This window comes from Rhinoderma darwinii, chromosome 8 (assembly GCF_050947455.1).
Source record: "Rhinoderma darwinii isolate aRhiDar2 chromosome 8, aRhiDar2.hap1, whole genome shotgun sequence".
In the NCBI taxonomy this organism is placed as follows: Eukaryota; Metazoa; Chordata; class Amphibia; order Anura; family Rhinodermatidae; genus Rhinoderma; species Rhinoderma darwinii.
The window spans coordinates 42,068,271-42,086,326 of NC_134694.1; the positions used below are offsets into that span (position 1 = coordinate 42,068,271).

Genomic DNA, 18,056 nt, shown 5'->3' on the forward strand with positions numbered 1-18,056 from the left:
AACAGAAACTCTGGTAACGTTTTTTACGTTTTCTTTTTACGCTGTTCACCGCGTGCAATAAATAATATAATATTTTGATACCTCTGGTCATTACGGTCGTGGCGATACCAAATACATATGGTTTATTATTATTTTTCAATAATAAAGGACTTGATAAGAGTAAAAGGGGGATTGTGTTTTATTTGATTACTTGAAACTTTTATTGTTTTCAAACTTTTATTTTTTGCACATTTTTTTACACTTTTTTATACTTTTTTTACACTTTTTCTCAAGTCCCACTAGGGGACTTGAAGGTCCAACGGTCAGATTATTTTTTTTCTAATACATTGCACTACCTATGTAGTGCAATGTATTAGATCTGTCAGTCATTCACTGACAGCAAGCCGATTAGGCTTCGCCTCCCGGCGAGGCCTAAATCGGCTTCCGTAATGGCAGAGCAGGAGACCATTGTGTCTCCTGTTGCCATAACAGCAGTCGCCAGTTTCTCTTCATTCGTGCAGCGCCGATGGTCCTATTTTTTTATGTTTTAAAATTATCTTCTGGACAACAAACTTCGTTTGATGTGATTTGGACCTGGCAGCAGCAGCCCTACTACTCTTTTGACACTCATTGGTGTCCTTTGGGCTAGGTGAGCTTATTCCTAACAAAGTTTGCTCCCCTGCCCTATCTTACTTTTACTTTGCACCATGTGGCGCCGTGTCTCTTTTTATTTCCTGTTTTAGTTACAGGTGGATGTCAGCTGTAACATACAGCTGACTTCCACCGCTGATGACGCCGGATCAGCTCCTGACCCGGCGCCATCTTTCCGGCAGCTACGGAAGCCGATCAGGCTCCGCCGCCGGGCGGATCTTGACCGGCTTCGGTGCTAGGCAGACCGGAAGGCCAGTATTAGGCCTCCGGTTGCCATTGCAGCCACCGGAACCCCGGCAATTTCATTGCTGGGGTTCCGATGAGCTGCAAACACCTTAAGTGCAGCGATCGCGTTTGAGCGCTGCACTTAAGGGGTTAATGGCGGGGATCTAAGCTAATTTCGGTCCCCGCCGTTATAGCCGGATGTCAGCTGTAAGATACAGCTGAGATCCGGTGATGAAGGCAGCTTCTGAGCCGGTCCCAAACATTCGGCGTATGGGTACGTCAAGATGCGGGAAGTCAATGCTTTCCATGACGTACCTATACGGCAAATGTCGGGAAGGGGTTAAGTTAGTAGTACATTTTTTTCGATACATTTAGTATTTTATTGTGAAAAACACCAAAATTTTGCGAAAAAGTGCAAATATTTGCATTTTTCTAAATTTAAATGTATCTGCTTATAAGACAGATGGTAATACCACACAAAATAAATGCTAATTAACATTTCCCATATGTCTACTTTAGATTGGCATAATTTTTTGAACATCCTTTTATTTTTCTAGGACGTTACAAGGCTTAGAACTTTAGCAGAAATTTATCACATTTTCAAGAAAATTTCAAAAAGCTATATTTACAGGGATGAGTTCAGTTGTGAAGTGGTTTTAACCAGTTCAGGACCGGGCTATTTTAAGCCTTCAGGACCAGACACCGTTTAGCCATTTTTAGCACGTGTTAGTTAAATGGCTATAACTTGTTTATTTGTTGGGCTAACTACGTGATTTTTGCGACGTTTTTTTCCGTAGACAATGCAGGTTTCTTTTTTTATTGTTTTTATACACACCTTTTTTGCTATTTTAGAATTTTTATTCATAAGGTTTGAAAATAATAGTAGAAAAATAAGCTTTTTTACGTTTCAGCTATTTTTTTTGGGTAATAACATAGTTTTACCCTAAAATAGACCTTTTATTTGTAATCATCATTGTTTACCGTAAATTGTAATATATTACATGTCTATATTAGGGTAATTGGGTCAGCACTAGCGTTACAACAATGATTGGCGGGGGGAACGTTTTTTTTTGGGGTGGGTATTTTATGTGTATTTATTATTTAATTGTTTTTTGCACTTTACTTTACTATTTTTTTATTACTATGGTCTGTCCCTCAAAAGGTCAAAAAAGACCTTTGGGGAACTTTATATATTTTTTTTCATTCTTTTACACCATGTTTTTCCACTGTAACTGGGGCTGCACAGCAGCCCCAGTTACAGGGGAAATCAGCCCTCTCATAGTGACGATTGTCACTAACTGGGCTGTGCTGGGTCTAGTAAGACCCAGCAGCAGTCTGTCAGTAACGGCACCCGGCGATCATGTGACCAGTCCCCTCAGGGTCCCCGGCAGTCACTGACAGCCGGAGACCCGACTTTCAGCTGTCCGATCGCGCGGGCAGCAAGTTAAAACCCGAGCCGTAAAAAGTCTATGGCTCGGGTTTTAAGGACCCTGACCGCTGGCCGTAAAAATACAGCCAGCGGTCGGGAACCAGTTAAGGCGCCCATACAATGCAAATCCCCATAAATTGCTCCATTTAAAAAACAGAACCCCTCAAAGTATTTAAAACAGCATTTAGAAAGCTTTTCACAAGAATTACAGCAAAGTAGGGATGAAATCTACAAATTAAATTTTTTTTTTTGCAGAAATTCATTCTTAATCCTTTTTTTTCTGTAACACAGAAGGTTTTACCAGGGAAACGCAGCTCAATATTTATTGCCCCCATTCTGCAGTTTTTAGAAATATTCCACATATGGCCCTAATTCACTGAAACACAGACCTCCGAAGCAAAGGAGCACCTAGAGGATTTTGGGGCCTTCTTTTTATTCTAATATATTTTAGGCACCATGTCCAGTTGAAGTGGTCTGTTGATACCAAAACAGTGGAAACACCCCAAAAAATACACTATTTGGCAAACTACACCCCTCAAGGAATTTATCAAGTGGTATAGTGAGCATTTTGACCCCACAGTTTTATTGCTGAATTTAGTGGAATGAAGCCGTGAAAATGAAAGTCTAAATTTTTTCCAAAAAAACGTAGAAATTTTCAATTTGTACAAGACATAAAGGAGAAAAACTCCCCAGCATTTGAAAAGCAATTTCTTCCGATTACAGCAATACCCCATATGTGGTGATAAACTGCTGTTTGGACACAAGGCAGGGCTTAGAAAGGAAAGAGCACCATTTGGCTTTTTGAGCTCAAGTTTTGCTGCAATGATTTTCGGGTGCCATGTCGTATTAGCAAAGCCCCTGAGGGACCAAATCAGTGGAAACCCCCCAAAAGTGACCCCATTTGGGAAACTACACCCTTCAAGAAATTTATCGAGGGGTATAGTCAGCATTCTGACCCCACAGGTTTTTTGCTGACTTTAGTGGAATTAGGCCGTGATAATGAAAATCAACATTTTTTCTAATAAAATTTTCAATTTTTACAAGGCATAAAGGAGAAAAAGCACCCCAACATTTGAAAAACAATTTCTCCTGATTACAGCAATATGCCATAAGTGGTCATAAACTGCTTTTTGGACACACGGCAGGGGTCAAAAGTGAAGGATCACCATTTGGTGCTCAAATTTAACTGGAATGGTTTTTCGGGTGACATGTCATGTTTGTAAAGTGCCTGCGGGACCAAAATAGTAGGAAACCCCCAAAAATTACCCCTTTTAGGAAACTACACCCCTTTAGGAATCTATCTAGGGGTATAGTAAGCATTTAGACCCCACTGGTCTTTTGCAAAATTTATTGGAATTAGGCCGTAATAATGAATATCATTTAGAAATATCAGGATAGGCCATCAATAGCTGATAGGTCGGGGTCCAACTACCGGGACCCCCACCATTCAGCTGTTTTGAAGAGAGTGCAGGACTTGTACGAGCACTGCTTTCCCTTCATTTCTACTTGCTCTCTGAGAATCGTCGACACAGATGTAGTGCAATTCAGAGTATTGCAGCCTTCTCACATTCACTTCATTGGGAGAGGGCTGCAATACTGTGAATCGCCGCTACATCCGTGTCGATGATTCACAGTGAGCGAGTAGAAATGAAGGGGAAGCAGCGCTCGGACTGACCCTAAAGCTATTGATGGCCTATCCTGAGGATAGGCCATCAATTTTTAGGGCCTGGAAAACCCCTTTAAAAGGAACCTTTTAGCACACTCATGCTGGCCTAACAATGGACACAAGCCAGTGCTAAAGCTATGACTTCTCTTATATGTCGCGGCACTTTAGAGTAACACATAGTTTAGTTTAATCAGTGCACCTGTCACTATATCATACTGCCAGCAGTTAGGGCAACATTAACAGGCCGACAGGTTCACATAAACAAAATAGAAGATACAGGATTTGTTTTGGTATAATCTTAAAACCCCATCTATGATCCAAAATAGATGCATAAGAGCAAAGGGAGAAAAAGGTTGTTAATACAGTGGCACAACAATTGCGGTCACAGGGGGGGGGTCGACCTGGAATGGGCGTGCCCCACTTAAAACCGGATCCTCGTATTTAACGAAGCGTTAGGACGGTGTATGCTGTGTCTTGTATAATTTACTAATGATGCCCGGCCGGATGTGGCAGTGGGCCTTGTGTACCAGGCCATGAAGGCAAGAGGAGTGAGTAGTGGGGAGTACATTTGTTTACATTTTTGTGTCGGTTCTGGGGTCCATGCTTAACCCGTTAGTGACCGCCAATACGCCTTTTCACGGCGGCCACTAATGGGCTTTATTCTGATGCATAAGCCTTTTTATGGCGCTGCATCAGAATAAATAAACAAAGCAGGGAGTCGTTAAATCTCTCTTCTCTCAGCTACCAGATGTCGCTTAGGGCTGGGGGCATCACTACTCGAACGTGTGAGATCGATATTAGTATCGATCTCACCCGTTTAACCCCTCAGGTGCGGCGCTCAATAGCGAGTGCCGCATCTGAGTGGTTTTGCCAAGTGTCTGTGTCTCCAATGGCAGCCGGGGGCCTAATAAAGGCCCCTGGTCTGAATGTAGTGAATGCCTGCTAGGCTATGCCAGAGGCATGTCCTAGCAGATGCCTGCCCGTTTTAAACGGACAGGCAGTAATACACTGCAATACAAAAGTATTGCAGTTTATTATAATAGCAGCGATTGGAGGATCGCATATTAAAGTCTCCTAGTGTGACCTGTAAAAAGGTAAAAAAAAGTTGAATAAAGTTAATAAAAAAAATGTGAAAAAAAAAATGAAAAACCCACTTTTCCCCCATACAAACAGCTCTACTATTAAAAAAACAAAATAAAGCAAAAAAGTTACACATATTTGGTATCGCTGCGTCAGTAACGACCCCAACTATAAAGCTATTACATTATTTTACGCGCAAAGCGAACGCCATAAAAAATAAAATAAAAGAACAATGGAAAGATTGCTGTTTTCTATGAATCCTGACTTAAAAAAAATGTGATAAAAAGTGATCAAAAAGTCACATCTACTCCTAAATGGTACCAATAAAAACTACAAGTCGTCCCACAAAACAAAAGCCCCTTCATTCAACTGCATCGGCGGAACAATAAAAAAGTTATGGCTCTTCAAATATTAAGACACAAAAACAAATAATTTTGAAAAAAAAGTGTTTTTACTGTGTAAAAGTTGTAAAACATACAAAATCGATACAAATTTGGTATCGTTGCAATCGTAACAACCCGCTGAATAAAGTTATTGTGTTATTTATACCACACAGTAAACGGCGTAGATTTAGGACGCAAAAAAGAGTGGCAAAATTTCAGGGTTTTTTCTATCCCCTCCCCCCCAAAAAAGGTTAATAAAAGTTATTCAATAAATAATATGTACCCCAAAATGGTGCTATTAAAAAATACAACTATTCCCGCAAAAAAACAAGACCTTATACAGCTATGTCGATGCAAAAATAAAAAAGTTATAGCTCTTGGAATGTGACGATGGAAAAACGTAAAAAATAACTTTACGTCATTAAAGTTTAAAATAGGCTGGTCATTAAGGGTTTAAAGTGGACGCGGCTATTCAAAAATGTGGCATGCGGCCCAGCACAATGTAGTTACACCCCTGTGTGTAAATATTATTCTAGTTCTATATGTAACCCATTTATTCATTTTACACTTACCTTTGCAGTCTTCTCTTCTCTTCAGCAGGGGGGTATCAGGCTCACAAGTGCTTACCACACACTGAAGCTGAGCCGCTCCCTCTGCCCTATCCAGACACAGCAGTTGGTGTCACTGGGATTGCTTTTCATCGCTTTGGACCTTTAGCAATAATAAAAATTGAAAGTAAATAAAAAGTGAAAGAAAAAATAAATATATATATATAAACATTGTAAAGAGCTTCGTCATTAGTTCTAAAGAGTTTTAAACGTTAGGGTTAACGCTTATGATGTTGAGCGTGACATCAAGATGTGCTAGATTGCAGCATGAGATTGCTGAGCAACTTAAATACACCGCAGCTAGACGCACATTGGAGCTGCTGCTTACTGGTTAAAAAGCAACCATTCAGTCTAAAAAAACAAAGAAATTAAAAACTGCAAAATTATTTTTAACCTACCTGCTGGCCTCCGTTACTTGCTTCTGGCTCTGCTTCCTTATTCCGGTCACCGTTTTCCAGAATCCAAGATGGCTGGTGCTGTCTCAGACTTGCATATAGAAAACATTACCTGCAAGTCTGAGACATGCCCCCACCTCCTTCACTGCTCTCAGAAGGACAAGCACCGATGATGTCAGCGCTGTGTCCATCTCTTCTGACACTTCTCCTGCTGGGTCTTTGACAGGGGTTCCGGCTGCAGCAACATCCTCACTGACAGTGCGTCAGTGGAGGACAAAGGAAGACAGCACCAGGGTTGTCATGAATCAGCTTCTGTTTGTAAGTATATCACATTGTATGCTTGTAACGGTCTTATATGTTTTATTGTCTGTGGGATTTTTTTTAAGCGTTTCCGTGTCTTGGACTACATTGGATTGTCGTGGGATTGAATTTTTACCAATAAAATGGTCAAAGCGGGCTGTAGCGGGGGCAGTTTATTTCAATGAAGTATTTTCTATTAATTTTTCCACTGTATAACAGAACTAGTAATCGAGGTGTCTGACTGACACCTCTCCATTACAATCGCTTGGGCTTGGTGTCAGTCAGAGGTGTGCTATGTCCACCTTTGGCTGACACTAATCCCTCCAATTACCTCAGTACTCAATGCACCAGTGGTACTGGGTAGAGGCGAGAACCATCAGGAGTGGCCCAACCAACGTAATGGGCAGCCGTAGGCTGGTGTCTGTGGATGGGAGGGGACCAATAGCCATGGACCTTCCCATTCGGATAATCAGACTGCAGCTATTGATTTTCTTCATGTTTTTTTTTAATATATATATTTGCATTTATGGCATAGTGTAATGCCTTTCTTACAAAAAAAATAAGTAAATGATTAAACAAAAAAACATGTGGGGTCCTCCTATTTCTCTATCCAGCCAAGAAAAACCAACCACCACCGTCTGAAATTCTCAGGATGGGAAGGTCCATGGCTATCGGTTCCTTCCCATCCTAAAAACACCAGCCTGCGGCCGTCCCAGGGGCCACCCATCACATTAGATGGGCCGCTCCTGATAGTCCTCGGCTCTTCCCAGTACCCCTGGTGCGTTGGGTACTGGGGTAAAAGATTGGAGGGGTTGGTGTCAGCTAAAAGTGGACATAGCACACCTCTGACTGACGCCAAGCCCTAGCGATTGTAATGGAGAGGTGTCAGTCAGCCACCTCGATTACTAGTTCTGTTATATAGTGGAAAAATGTATAAAGAATACTTCATTGAAATAAACTGCCCCCCTACAGCCCGCTTTGACCATTTTATTGGTAAAAATTTGATCCTACAACGATCTTACGTAGTCCAAGATACTGAAACCTGTAAAAAAAAACACAGACAATAAAACATATAAGGCTGTTACAAGCATACAATGGGAGATACAAAACTTACATAGAGAAGTTGATTCATGCCAACCCTGGCGCCGTCTTCCTCCGTCCTCCACTGACGCGCTGTCAGTGAGGATGTTGCTGCAGCCGGAACCCCTGTCAAGAACACAGCAGGAAAAGTGTCAGAAGAGATGGACACAGCGCTGACATCATCGGTGCTTGTCCTTCTGAGAGCAGTGAAGGAGGTGGGGGAATGTCTCAGACTTGCAGACAATGCTCTCCACATGCAAGTCTGAGACAGTAGCAGCCATCTTGGATCCCGGACAACTGGGACCAGAACGAGAGAATGGAGTGGGAAGCAAGAAAGTGAGGCCAGCAGGTGGGTTAACAATAAGCTTACAGTTTAAGGCTATGTTCACACGGAGTATTTTGCCGAGTTTTTTGCCGCGGAAACCGCGTCACAAAACTCTGCAAAAACGGCCCGAGAACGCCTCCCATTGATTTCAATGGGAGGCGTTGGCGTCTTTTTCCCGCGAGCAGTAAAACTGCCTCGCGGGAAAAAGAAGCGACATGCCCTATCTTCAGGCGCTTCCGCCTCTGACCTCCTATTGACTTCAATGGGATGCAGAGAAAGCGTATTTCGCGCTGTTTTATGCCCGCGGCGCTCAATGGCCGCGGGCGAAAAACGGCGCGAAAATCGGCGCGAAAATCGGCGTGCAGGGAGAGGAATATCTGCCTCAAAGTTCCAAACGGAATTTTGAGGCAGATATTCCTCCCCCAAAATACTCCGTGTGAACATAGCCTAATTCTTTTTTTTTGTGCTCAAAAGAACCAGGGTCCCAAACCCCCAGATCCTCCTCACTGCACCCCCCGCAGTGAGGGGGACATTGAGGACATTGGGACATTGCACGCTTCCATTTCATTCAAAGTGTATGGGAATGACGGAAACAGCAGAGTACATGCTTGACCGCCGCTCAGTACAAGCTCCGCCTGCATGGGAGTGCAAGTTTTATTTTACGCAAAATGCCCAAAATGTAAGGCTGGGTTCACACCTGCGTTCAGCTTTACGTTATTCTCCGTCAGAGCAGTACAACGGAAAAATAAGAAGCGCCTGTTCCTTTGCACAACGGACAACACGTGCCGCCAACTAAACCCATTGACTTTAATGGGTTTTGTCGGATTTCCGTTGGGGTGTCCGTGGTTTTAACTAAAACAATAGGGCAGCATGCTGCACTATTTTATCCGGTATTTTTGGTCAGATCTGCAATGGAGCCTCCAACGCAGCTGTGAACAAGGCCTAAAACAAAAGTTTTGTATTTTTTTAAGATGGTTCACAAAATAAAAATAATTACTCATTTTACTGGACCTATTTAGGGACAGGCAGCAGCTTCAGGAGAGATATCATAAGGGTAGGAACACACTAGGCGGCTACACTGAGTAAAACTACACAGCTTATCCGCCCCGGTAGCCGCAGGGAATAACGCCAGCAAAACCGCACTAAATAGGGGTGCAGGTTTCGTGAGGCATGTCCGCTGCGGAAATCCTGCAAGGAAAAATAAAGTTTATACTTAACCCGGCCGTAGTGTAGGCGACGCTTCTCTCTCTTCTGAACGTAGCCCGTCCTCCTGGGATGACGCTGTAGACCATGTGACCACTGCAGCAGTCACATGGGATGAAATGTCATGACAGGAGGCCGGGCTGCGCTACAAATAGAGGATTGCGTCGCCTAGACTACGGCCGGGGTAAGTATAAACTTTTTTTATAAATTTAAAATAAAAAATACCTTTTTTTTCTCATTTGTGATTTTTGCGGCAGAACCGCTGGATTTCCTCTACAGAGGAGCAGCGATTCCGCAGAATAAATTGACATGCTGCGGCTTAAAAACCACACTGCAGGTCAATTTCTTTTGCAACGGGTGGAAGGGATTTGTTGAAATCTCATCCACTCTGCTGCTACTGTTATACGCTGCGGATTTTCTGCAATGAAATGTGTTGCATAAAATCCGCAGTGTTCACTCTGTCCTCAATCGCCGCTGGCAAAAGACGCAGCAAGATAGTGTGGGCAGGTCAAAATCTGCCTCAAAATTCTTTAATGAATGTTTGAGGCAGATTTTTTCTGCCTGCAAAATACTCCCTGTGAACAGGGCCATACTTAATCAGCACTTTCAGACACTTTACTTACTGTGTCAGAAGAGCTGCTGGCTCCCACTCCAGTCCTCGTTGTCAGGCGATGTCTTCCAGGTCCAGTCTTCCAGGTCCAGACCTTCACCTCCAGGCTCCAGAAAATGGCGGGGATCGGAGAACGCCTGCCGCCGCGCTACAACTTGACTCCTCCACCTCTCCTTACTAAGCTACGCTCTGGAGGAGTGGAGGAGGAGGCCCAGGTGAGTCGTGTGTGCGTCAATGTGAGCATGCGTTCGTGGGAACGCGCGGGCGTCCGTGGTTGCGCGCACCCATCCGCGGGTACGCGCCCATCCGCGGGTGCGCGCAGGCGTTCGCAGGTGCGTGCGGTAGCTCACGGGTGCTCGCGATCGGGCGGTGTTTGACCACTGGGCCCCCATTACAGGGGCCTGTTTTTTTCTACCAAAGGCAAGTGGCGGCAGTTGCCTGGCCCCCTTTCAATTAGGTTTGGCTGGGCCCCTTACACTAGTACCCCTAGTACTGCCCTGATAGCGGCCATGTGGACGGTGATATTGGGGGCTTTCAACTACGAAGTCCTGGGCCAGAGCATCGCAAGTACTCTGGCCAGGGACTCCTGTCTTAGTAAAGTCCTTCACGTCACTGTCCATATATGGACAGTGACGTTAGAAGCTTTAAGATCCCGCAATCCATGACCAGAGCAACAGCAACGCCCCGCCTGGAGATTCCATTCCTGTTGACGTTAGGAGCTTTGACAGTGATATTAGGTGCAATGAGATGCTGGAATACCTGGACAGAGCATCAGCAATGCTCTGGCTGGGGATTCCACTCCTGGAGAAGCCCCTGATGTCACGGTTCATATATGGACAGTAATGTTAGGGGCTCCTCCATTCTTGGAGTCCCCGCCAGAACGCTTCTGGTGCTCTGGGCGGGGACTCCATAGTTGAAAGCCCCTGACATGACTGTCCATATAAAGACAGAGGCGTCAGGGGCATCTCCAGTCACGGATTCTCCATCCAGATTGTGCCCGATGCTTTGTCTGGGAACTCCGTATTTGAAAACCCCTGACATTACTGTCCCAGGGCCAGAATCCCCATGCTGTGTGCTACGTTATGCTCTGCCCAGGGACTAAATGTATACCTTTGACGAATGCCATACAGTAGCATCCGTCACACATAGACTCTCATGTTAAAGAAGTATACTTCCCAGTGTATGTTTTTTTTGCGGGATCCCTCAGGAGCGAATAGCGTAGTCTACTACGTTATTCTATCCTCCAAATAAAAGGAATTCCGATGGAAGACAAAAATACACTCTTTTGACTTTTTTGTGCTAATGGAGTCCTATGGACATGTTTAGCGTATGTTTGTAGCAGTTTAATTAAAGGAACGCTGAGCTCTGATTGGTTGCTATGGGCATGACAACATCACATAGAGTGTTTGTAATACAAGTACATGAGCTGTTGCAATAATAAACAATAATTTCACCACTATTCCTATTCATTTAGCCCATGGATGTCATGTAACCCTGTTAACTGAATGCCAAAGGTCAGATAGTGTGTGTGTGGGCGGGGGGGTGAACGCACTTCAGACGACAACATTACTCTACTTATAAACAATGCCATGTCTAATGCTAAACGCAGCAAAACCAATTATGGTAGAAAAGGGTGGCAACATCAAACTACAGATTATAGAAATGCTGAGCTTCAGCTTTTGGGTGATCGTCATAATGAAATAAGACCACAACAAATTGAAGCTGAATCTCAGCGCATGTGTAATGTTAAAATTGCAGAAGCACAAAACATGACCCCCGAAAAAGGGGCATATCTCAGCAATTGAAAGGCACAAAGACAACTCAGAAATAGACATCAAGAACAGCCGGAAGAAAGCATTCTAATGCGTCAAAACCGCAATAATAGAGACTAGAAATGTTAGGGCTCTCTGAGCTAGACTAAATGCTACACGCTATAAGGCCTTAAACAACATACATGATAAAAATGCTGTTGCAAGACATTCATGTGGCACTCTTAACCAAATTTGTGAATTTTGTAATGCTAAACACTTTTCAGGACCTTCTTGCTCCAAAGAAGTAGTAAAATTAGATCACATTCGCATTTCTACAATAATTGAACAACTTATGAAATATCAGCATGGACATTTTGAAAACTTTATTCATAATATATGGTCAATTAATAGTTGTTTTGCATTTGCATCGATGGGAGCACAGATGGCATCTACGCCAGGTTATGGGCCCTATTGTTTTAGTATAAATGGATCAATATATCAACATGGAGAACTCTATGTTGCATAGTCAAGAGTGCAACACTTTTATGATGTAAAAGATACAAATATCCATGGACCAGAGCAAGGAAAATTGCCTCTCAGTTCTGAAAAAAATCTTTAAAAAGAACATTTTATACAAAGAAATCTTCCACCACTGATGGCTGATTTGTAAACAATAATAATCATCATACTCATATATATAAGGCAAGCCATGTTGCCAATGACCCAGTTTTTTAAAGAAGGAGGTGTAAGGCAACTTGCTTTCTAACCACGCTGGGGGAGTCCATTACTCAATAGCCCTCTTCCTCATCTACTCCTATGCTACAGGAAGAGGCGTATTGAGTAGTGGATTTTCCTAGTGTGGGTGTGGAGCGGGTTATGTTGCACCAGTAAAAGGGTATTGAGTAGGAGGGTCTATCCCTGTCTAAAGGTCAGTGTGTGGATACAGTCAGTATAATGTATATAGGAAGGAGCATTTTGTATTTTAATGTTTCATGAAAAATTAAAGAACTGACCAACAGGAGATTTATAGAGCCCATTGTATTTTTTTGCACAATGGGCATACAGAGTGTAGAGTGGTGACACACAGGAGACAGTGATGCCATACAGGCAACAGAGTGGTGGCATACCCAAGGGACAGTGATAGCATACAGGGACAGTGATGGAATACTCATGGGACAGATTGGTGGCATACAGGTGACAGTGATGGCATACAGGGAACAGAGTGGTGGCATAAAGGTGGCAGAGTGATGGCATATTAGGGGGCAGACTTTTCTAGAGCCCGTTGTATTTTTTCACACAAAAGGCTTTATTGCCAGTACCAAAAAAGAAAAAAAAACACTGGCTGAAAGACAGGATCTGGCATTATCGGGTCATTATCATTTTGTATGTAGTGGTTATTATAAGAGCTATGTGAAATCATTTCTGACTTTTCTCTGGCTCTAAGATATAAATGAAAGCCATGTCCCATAAAATGTAGCTGCAAGATTTTTCCTGCAGCTTCAGTCCTCAGTTTCATGGGCAGCCAAGGTTTATTGATACATGTGGGGAGTGAAGGCTCGCCCATTCGGTTGGATTCCACAGAAGTTCTAGTGTAGCACAAATTCCTTAAAAAGTTACTGCTGGGTATGATAGAAGGTTGCCAGAATACACAGTGCTTCACAGCTTTCTGCCTATGGGTCACAGCGGACAGGTTCAGAGTACCCATGCTGACCCCTGTCCACCAACAAAAGCACCTACAATGGGCACATGAGCATCAGGACTGTACTATGGAGCAATGAAAGAAGGTGACCTGATCTGATGAATCACGTTTTCTTTTACATTACGGGGACAGTCAAACAGATGGCACCAGGATGCACTATGGGAGGACGGAAACCTGGTGGAGGCAGTGATGCTTTGGACAATGTTCTGCTGGGTAACCTTGGGTCCTGCCATTCATGTGAATGTTACTTTGATATGTACCACCTACCTTAACAATGTTACAGGCCAAGTACACCTCTTCATGGCAAAGATATTCCCTAATCGCTGTTGCCGATCAAGCATCTGTGGAAAGTTCTGGAAAAACAAGTCCAATATATGGAGGTCCCACCTCGCAACTTACAGGACGTAAAGGATCTGCTGCTAATATTTTGGTGCCAGATACCAGAGGGCACCGTCAGAGGTCTTGTGGAGTCCATATCTCGTCAGGTCAGAGCTGTTTTGGCGGCATGAAGGGGATCAACATTTCAGAATAATAGGCTAAGCTGGATGGACACATGTTTTTTTTTCAACCTTACAAACTATGATACTATGATATTGTTTATGGGGACTTACACAATGACAGAATAAACACACATAATGACAGCCGCTGTGTGCTCTCTGACAATCTCTGCCTGCCCCCTTCAAGCAGTACCATCTATAGGCATGTGCCTACTTTCTGTACCTTATGGGTAATGTGTCCCTGGTCAGACCTCCAGAAAACAAACAGGATTTTGAAAGTTAATAAACTAACCTCAAGCTATATACATGCAATGATTTCACTGCTAATATTTCACTTTATTGAAACTATCTAAATTACAAAATGTCACAAATTTTCACATTTTAACCAGAGTCTCTGTTTTTTTTAAGGTGGAATTATCCACTAAGAATTAATCCCTGTTCTTTATTTTAGGGCATGCTTCAATGACCTTCAAATCAGCTATATTATAGTGTGGCTCACATTAGATTATGTCTCTGACATCATATACATCATTGACATAATCATTCGATTTCGTACAGGTAAGCTATGTTTTCAATATTTTTTTACTGGATTTTATAATAACTAGATTTGTTAACAATCAAAAACATTCATAAGAGAAAAAAAATAGGGTCTATATTTCCTCTTTATCTTTGGTATTACCAGAGTACAGGGTCAAACAAAGATGGAACAGGTGAGTTCCCACTGGGAATATGGCTCAAGATGTTTATAGTCAAATGAGTTTAACTAATAAACCAAATAATGGGGAAAAGCTATTTGAAACATTAACATATCAGAACTAAATCAGGTCACAGGATTGGGGCAAACCGGGAAGGAAAAACACGCAGAGGGAGATGACCGACAAAACTGCAAGAGGTGGGGGAGAAATAAAGGTAGGAAGGTCTTGTGAGTCTACTGCACTCCTTTGCCCATAGTACTCATGTTGCTCTATACAGGTGTTCTAAATGTACACTTGACAATGTTTGACACCTGGACTGTGCTAACATTAACAATTCAACATCTGTCCATGTTGGCTTTTGCACTTTTCCAATGACCGAATGAAAACTACTCAAAAGGACATTAAAAAAAATTAACAAACATCACAGCTCTGAACTCTATTTCTCCTATTTCTAGGATTCTTGGAGCAAGGACTACTTGTCCGGGATCCCAAGATGCTCAGTGACAGTTACATCCGAACCTTGCAGTTTAAATTAGATGTCATCTCTATACTTCCCACGGACTTGGGTTACCTTGCACTGGGGATTCACCGCCCAGAGCTACGCTTTAATCGGCTACTACATTTCCCACGCATGTTTGAATGTTTTGACCAAACTGAGACTCGAACTAGTTACCCAAATATATTCCGAATATTCAATCTAGTACTTTACATTCTACTCATTATTCATTGGAATGCTTGCATATATTACGCTATATCAAAGGCAATAGGTTTTGGTGTTGACACATGGGTTTACCCTAATGTTACTGATCCCACTTACGGTTATCTTACTCGTGAATATGTCTACTGCTTGTACTGGTCTACTTTAACACTCACTACAATTGGAGAAACCCCTCCCCCAGTCACAGACACAGAATACCTTTTTGTCATCTTTGATTTTCTGGTTGGTGTTTTAATCTTTGCTACTATTGTTGGAAATGTTGGTTCTATGATCTCTAACATGAATGCAACCAGGGCTGAATTCCAGGCTAAAATAGATGCTATCAAACACTATATGCAATTTAGAAAGGTAAGCAAAGTTTTGGAAGTCAAAGTCATCCGGTGGTTTGACTATCTTTGGACGAACAAAAAGACAGTAGATGAAAGAGAAGTGCTGAGAAATCTGCCTGACAAATTAAGGGCTGAAATCGCCATAAATGTTCACCTTGAGACATTAAAGAAGGTCAGTTGCTGCTAAAATCTCCATCTTTATAGTTGTTTTTTAATACTTAATGCTTTATATGAGACTGCAACATTGTTAATTGGTATATTTCTTTCCTTATCTTTTATATGGTATATTTCTTCCCATATGAACATATTATAGTGCCCGTTAGTTTGTTGTAAGTTATTTATGTCATTTCTCTTTCATCTCTGATCCAGGTATTATGATTATATTTTAGGTACGTATCTTTCAAAATTGTGAGGCTGGTCTTCTAGTGGAGTTAGTTCTCAAACTGCGCCCCCAGGTTTTCAGCCCAGGAGATTACATCTGTCGGAAAGGGGACATTGGCCGGGAAATGTACATAATCAAGGAAGGAAAACTTGCTGTTGTTGGGGAAGATGGAATTACTCAATATGCTATTCTAACGTCAGGAAGTTGTTTTGGTGAGATTAGTATTCTAAATATTGAGGGGAGCAAGATGGGCAACCGTCGGACAGCCAACATTCGTAGCCTTGGTTACTCTGACCTTTTCTGCCTATCAAAGGATGATCTGATGGAGGCTTTGGTAGAATATCCAGATGCTAAGAAGATTCTCGAGGAGAGAGGAAGAGAAATACTTGTAAAAGAGGGTCTACTTGATGAAACAAAAGAGAAACATGCAATGAAAGGTAAATCTTCAGAAGAGAAACTAGAGCTTCTAGAGTCCAATTTGGATCTGCTGCACACTCGATTTGCCCGTTTGCTTAGAGAATATAGTGATGCACAGCAGAACCTCAAACAAAGGCTTACGCTCTTAGAGGGGAAATTAAAAGACCTTCAAGGTGGTGAGATCTCCTCAGATGACATGTAAGGAAAGAGTGATCCCTAAGGAAAGATTTTTAGCAAAAGTCTTTCATAAAAATGTATTTATTCTACAAGCTACTCTGAAAATTTACTATGCTTACCAAAAAATTACAGCTCAATTGGGCTGTTTTTGTATTGCATTTTCAAAGAACAAAACTTTTGGATTTCTTAAAATCAAATCTCTGAGTTGTTCCACATATACAGGTTTTGGTGCAGTTTAAATTCCCTAGTAGATAGATAATTGTGCCCACAGGGACATGAACATCCAACACATTACTAATTACCTCATGGTTTCAGCATATGGCTGTTTTACATGTACTTCATCTCTTGGGGACTAGCTAAGCAACCAAGCAAATTTATCCTATTAATAAAGAACAGGAAAAATATATAAACTGTGCTTACACAAATATTGCATTGCTAAAGATATTCAATTCTACGTATTTTTATGATCAGAGAACATTACTATGTAGAAGTAAAATTGAATTGAATTGCGCTCTACTGAACACATCTTGGGGATGATGCCTGTTTATGATTGATAGGAGGCTAAAATGAAATGATCAATTAAAGTCAAGACCACATCGCTAGTATAATGACGTTTGCAATGCTTTTGTAGACATTATATATATACAGGGTGGGCCATTTATATGGATACACCTAAATAAAATGGGAATGGTTGGTGATATTAACTTCCTGTTTGTGGCACATTAGTATATGGGAGGGGGGAAACTTTTCAAGCTGGGTGTTGACCATGGCGGCCATTTTGAAGTCTGCCATTTTGTATCTAACTTTAGTTTTTTCAATGGGAAGAGGGTCATGTGACACATCAAACTTATCGAGAATTTCACAAGAAAAACAATGGTGTGCTTGGTTTTAACGTTACTTTATTCTTTCATGAGTTATTTACAAGTTTCTGACCACTTATAAAATGTGTTCAAAGTGCTGCCCATTGTGTGGGATTGTCAATGCAACCCTCTTCTCCCACTCTTCACACACTGATAGCAACACTGCAGAAGAAATGCTAGCACAGGCTTCCAGTATCCGTAGTTTCAGTTGCTGCACATCTCGTATCTTCACAGCATTTGTCAGGGTGTCAGGTCTGAGCATTCCTAGATGAACAGATTCCTGGAAAGTGGATTGGTCATCGTGGGCCAGTTGAATGGCCCCCTAGGTCTCCCGATCTGACCCCCTTAGACTCTTATCTTTGGGGTCATCTGAAGGCAATTGTCTATGCAGTGAAGATACGAGATGTGCAGCAACTGAAACTACGGATACTGGAAGCCTGTGCTAGCATTTCTTCTGCGGTGTTGCTATCAGTGTGTGAAGAGTGGGAGAAGAGGGTTGTATTGACAATCCAACACAATGGGCAGCACTTTGAACACATTTTATAAGTGGTCAGAAACTTGTAAATAACTCATGAAAGAATAAAGTAACGTTAAAGC

General features: G+C 42.2%; 1 protein-coding gene across 1 annotated transcript in view; it reads left to right on the forward strand.

The window, feature by feature from the left end:
• The window catches only part of CNGA2 (cyclic nucleotide gated channel subunit alpha 2), a 56,888-nt gene extending 40,264 nt beyond the window's left edge, over positions 1 to 16,624 (forward strand). The window contains exons 5-7 of the mRNA XM_075834263.1: positions 14,333 to 14,439; positions 15,032 to 15,795; positions 16,013 to 16,624. Of these exons, the coding sequence (XP_075690378.1) occupies positions 14,333 to 14,439; positions 15,032 to 15,795; positions 16,013 to 16,624 (1,483 nt within the window). The remainder of the gene's footprint in view (positions 1 to 14,332; positions 14,440 to 15,031; positions 15,796 to 16,012) is intronic.
• The last annotated feature ends 1,432 nt before the right edge of the window (positions 16,625 to 18,056 follow it).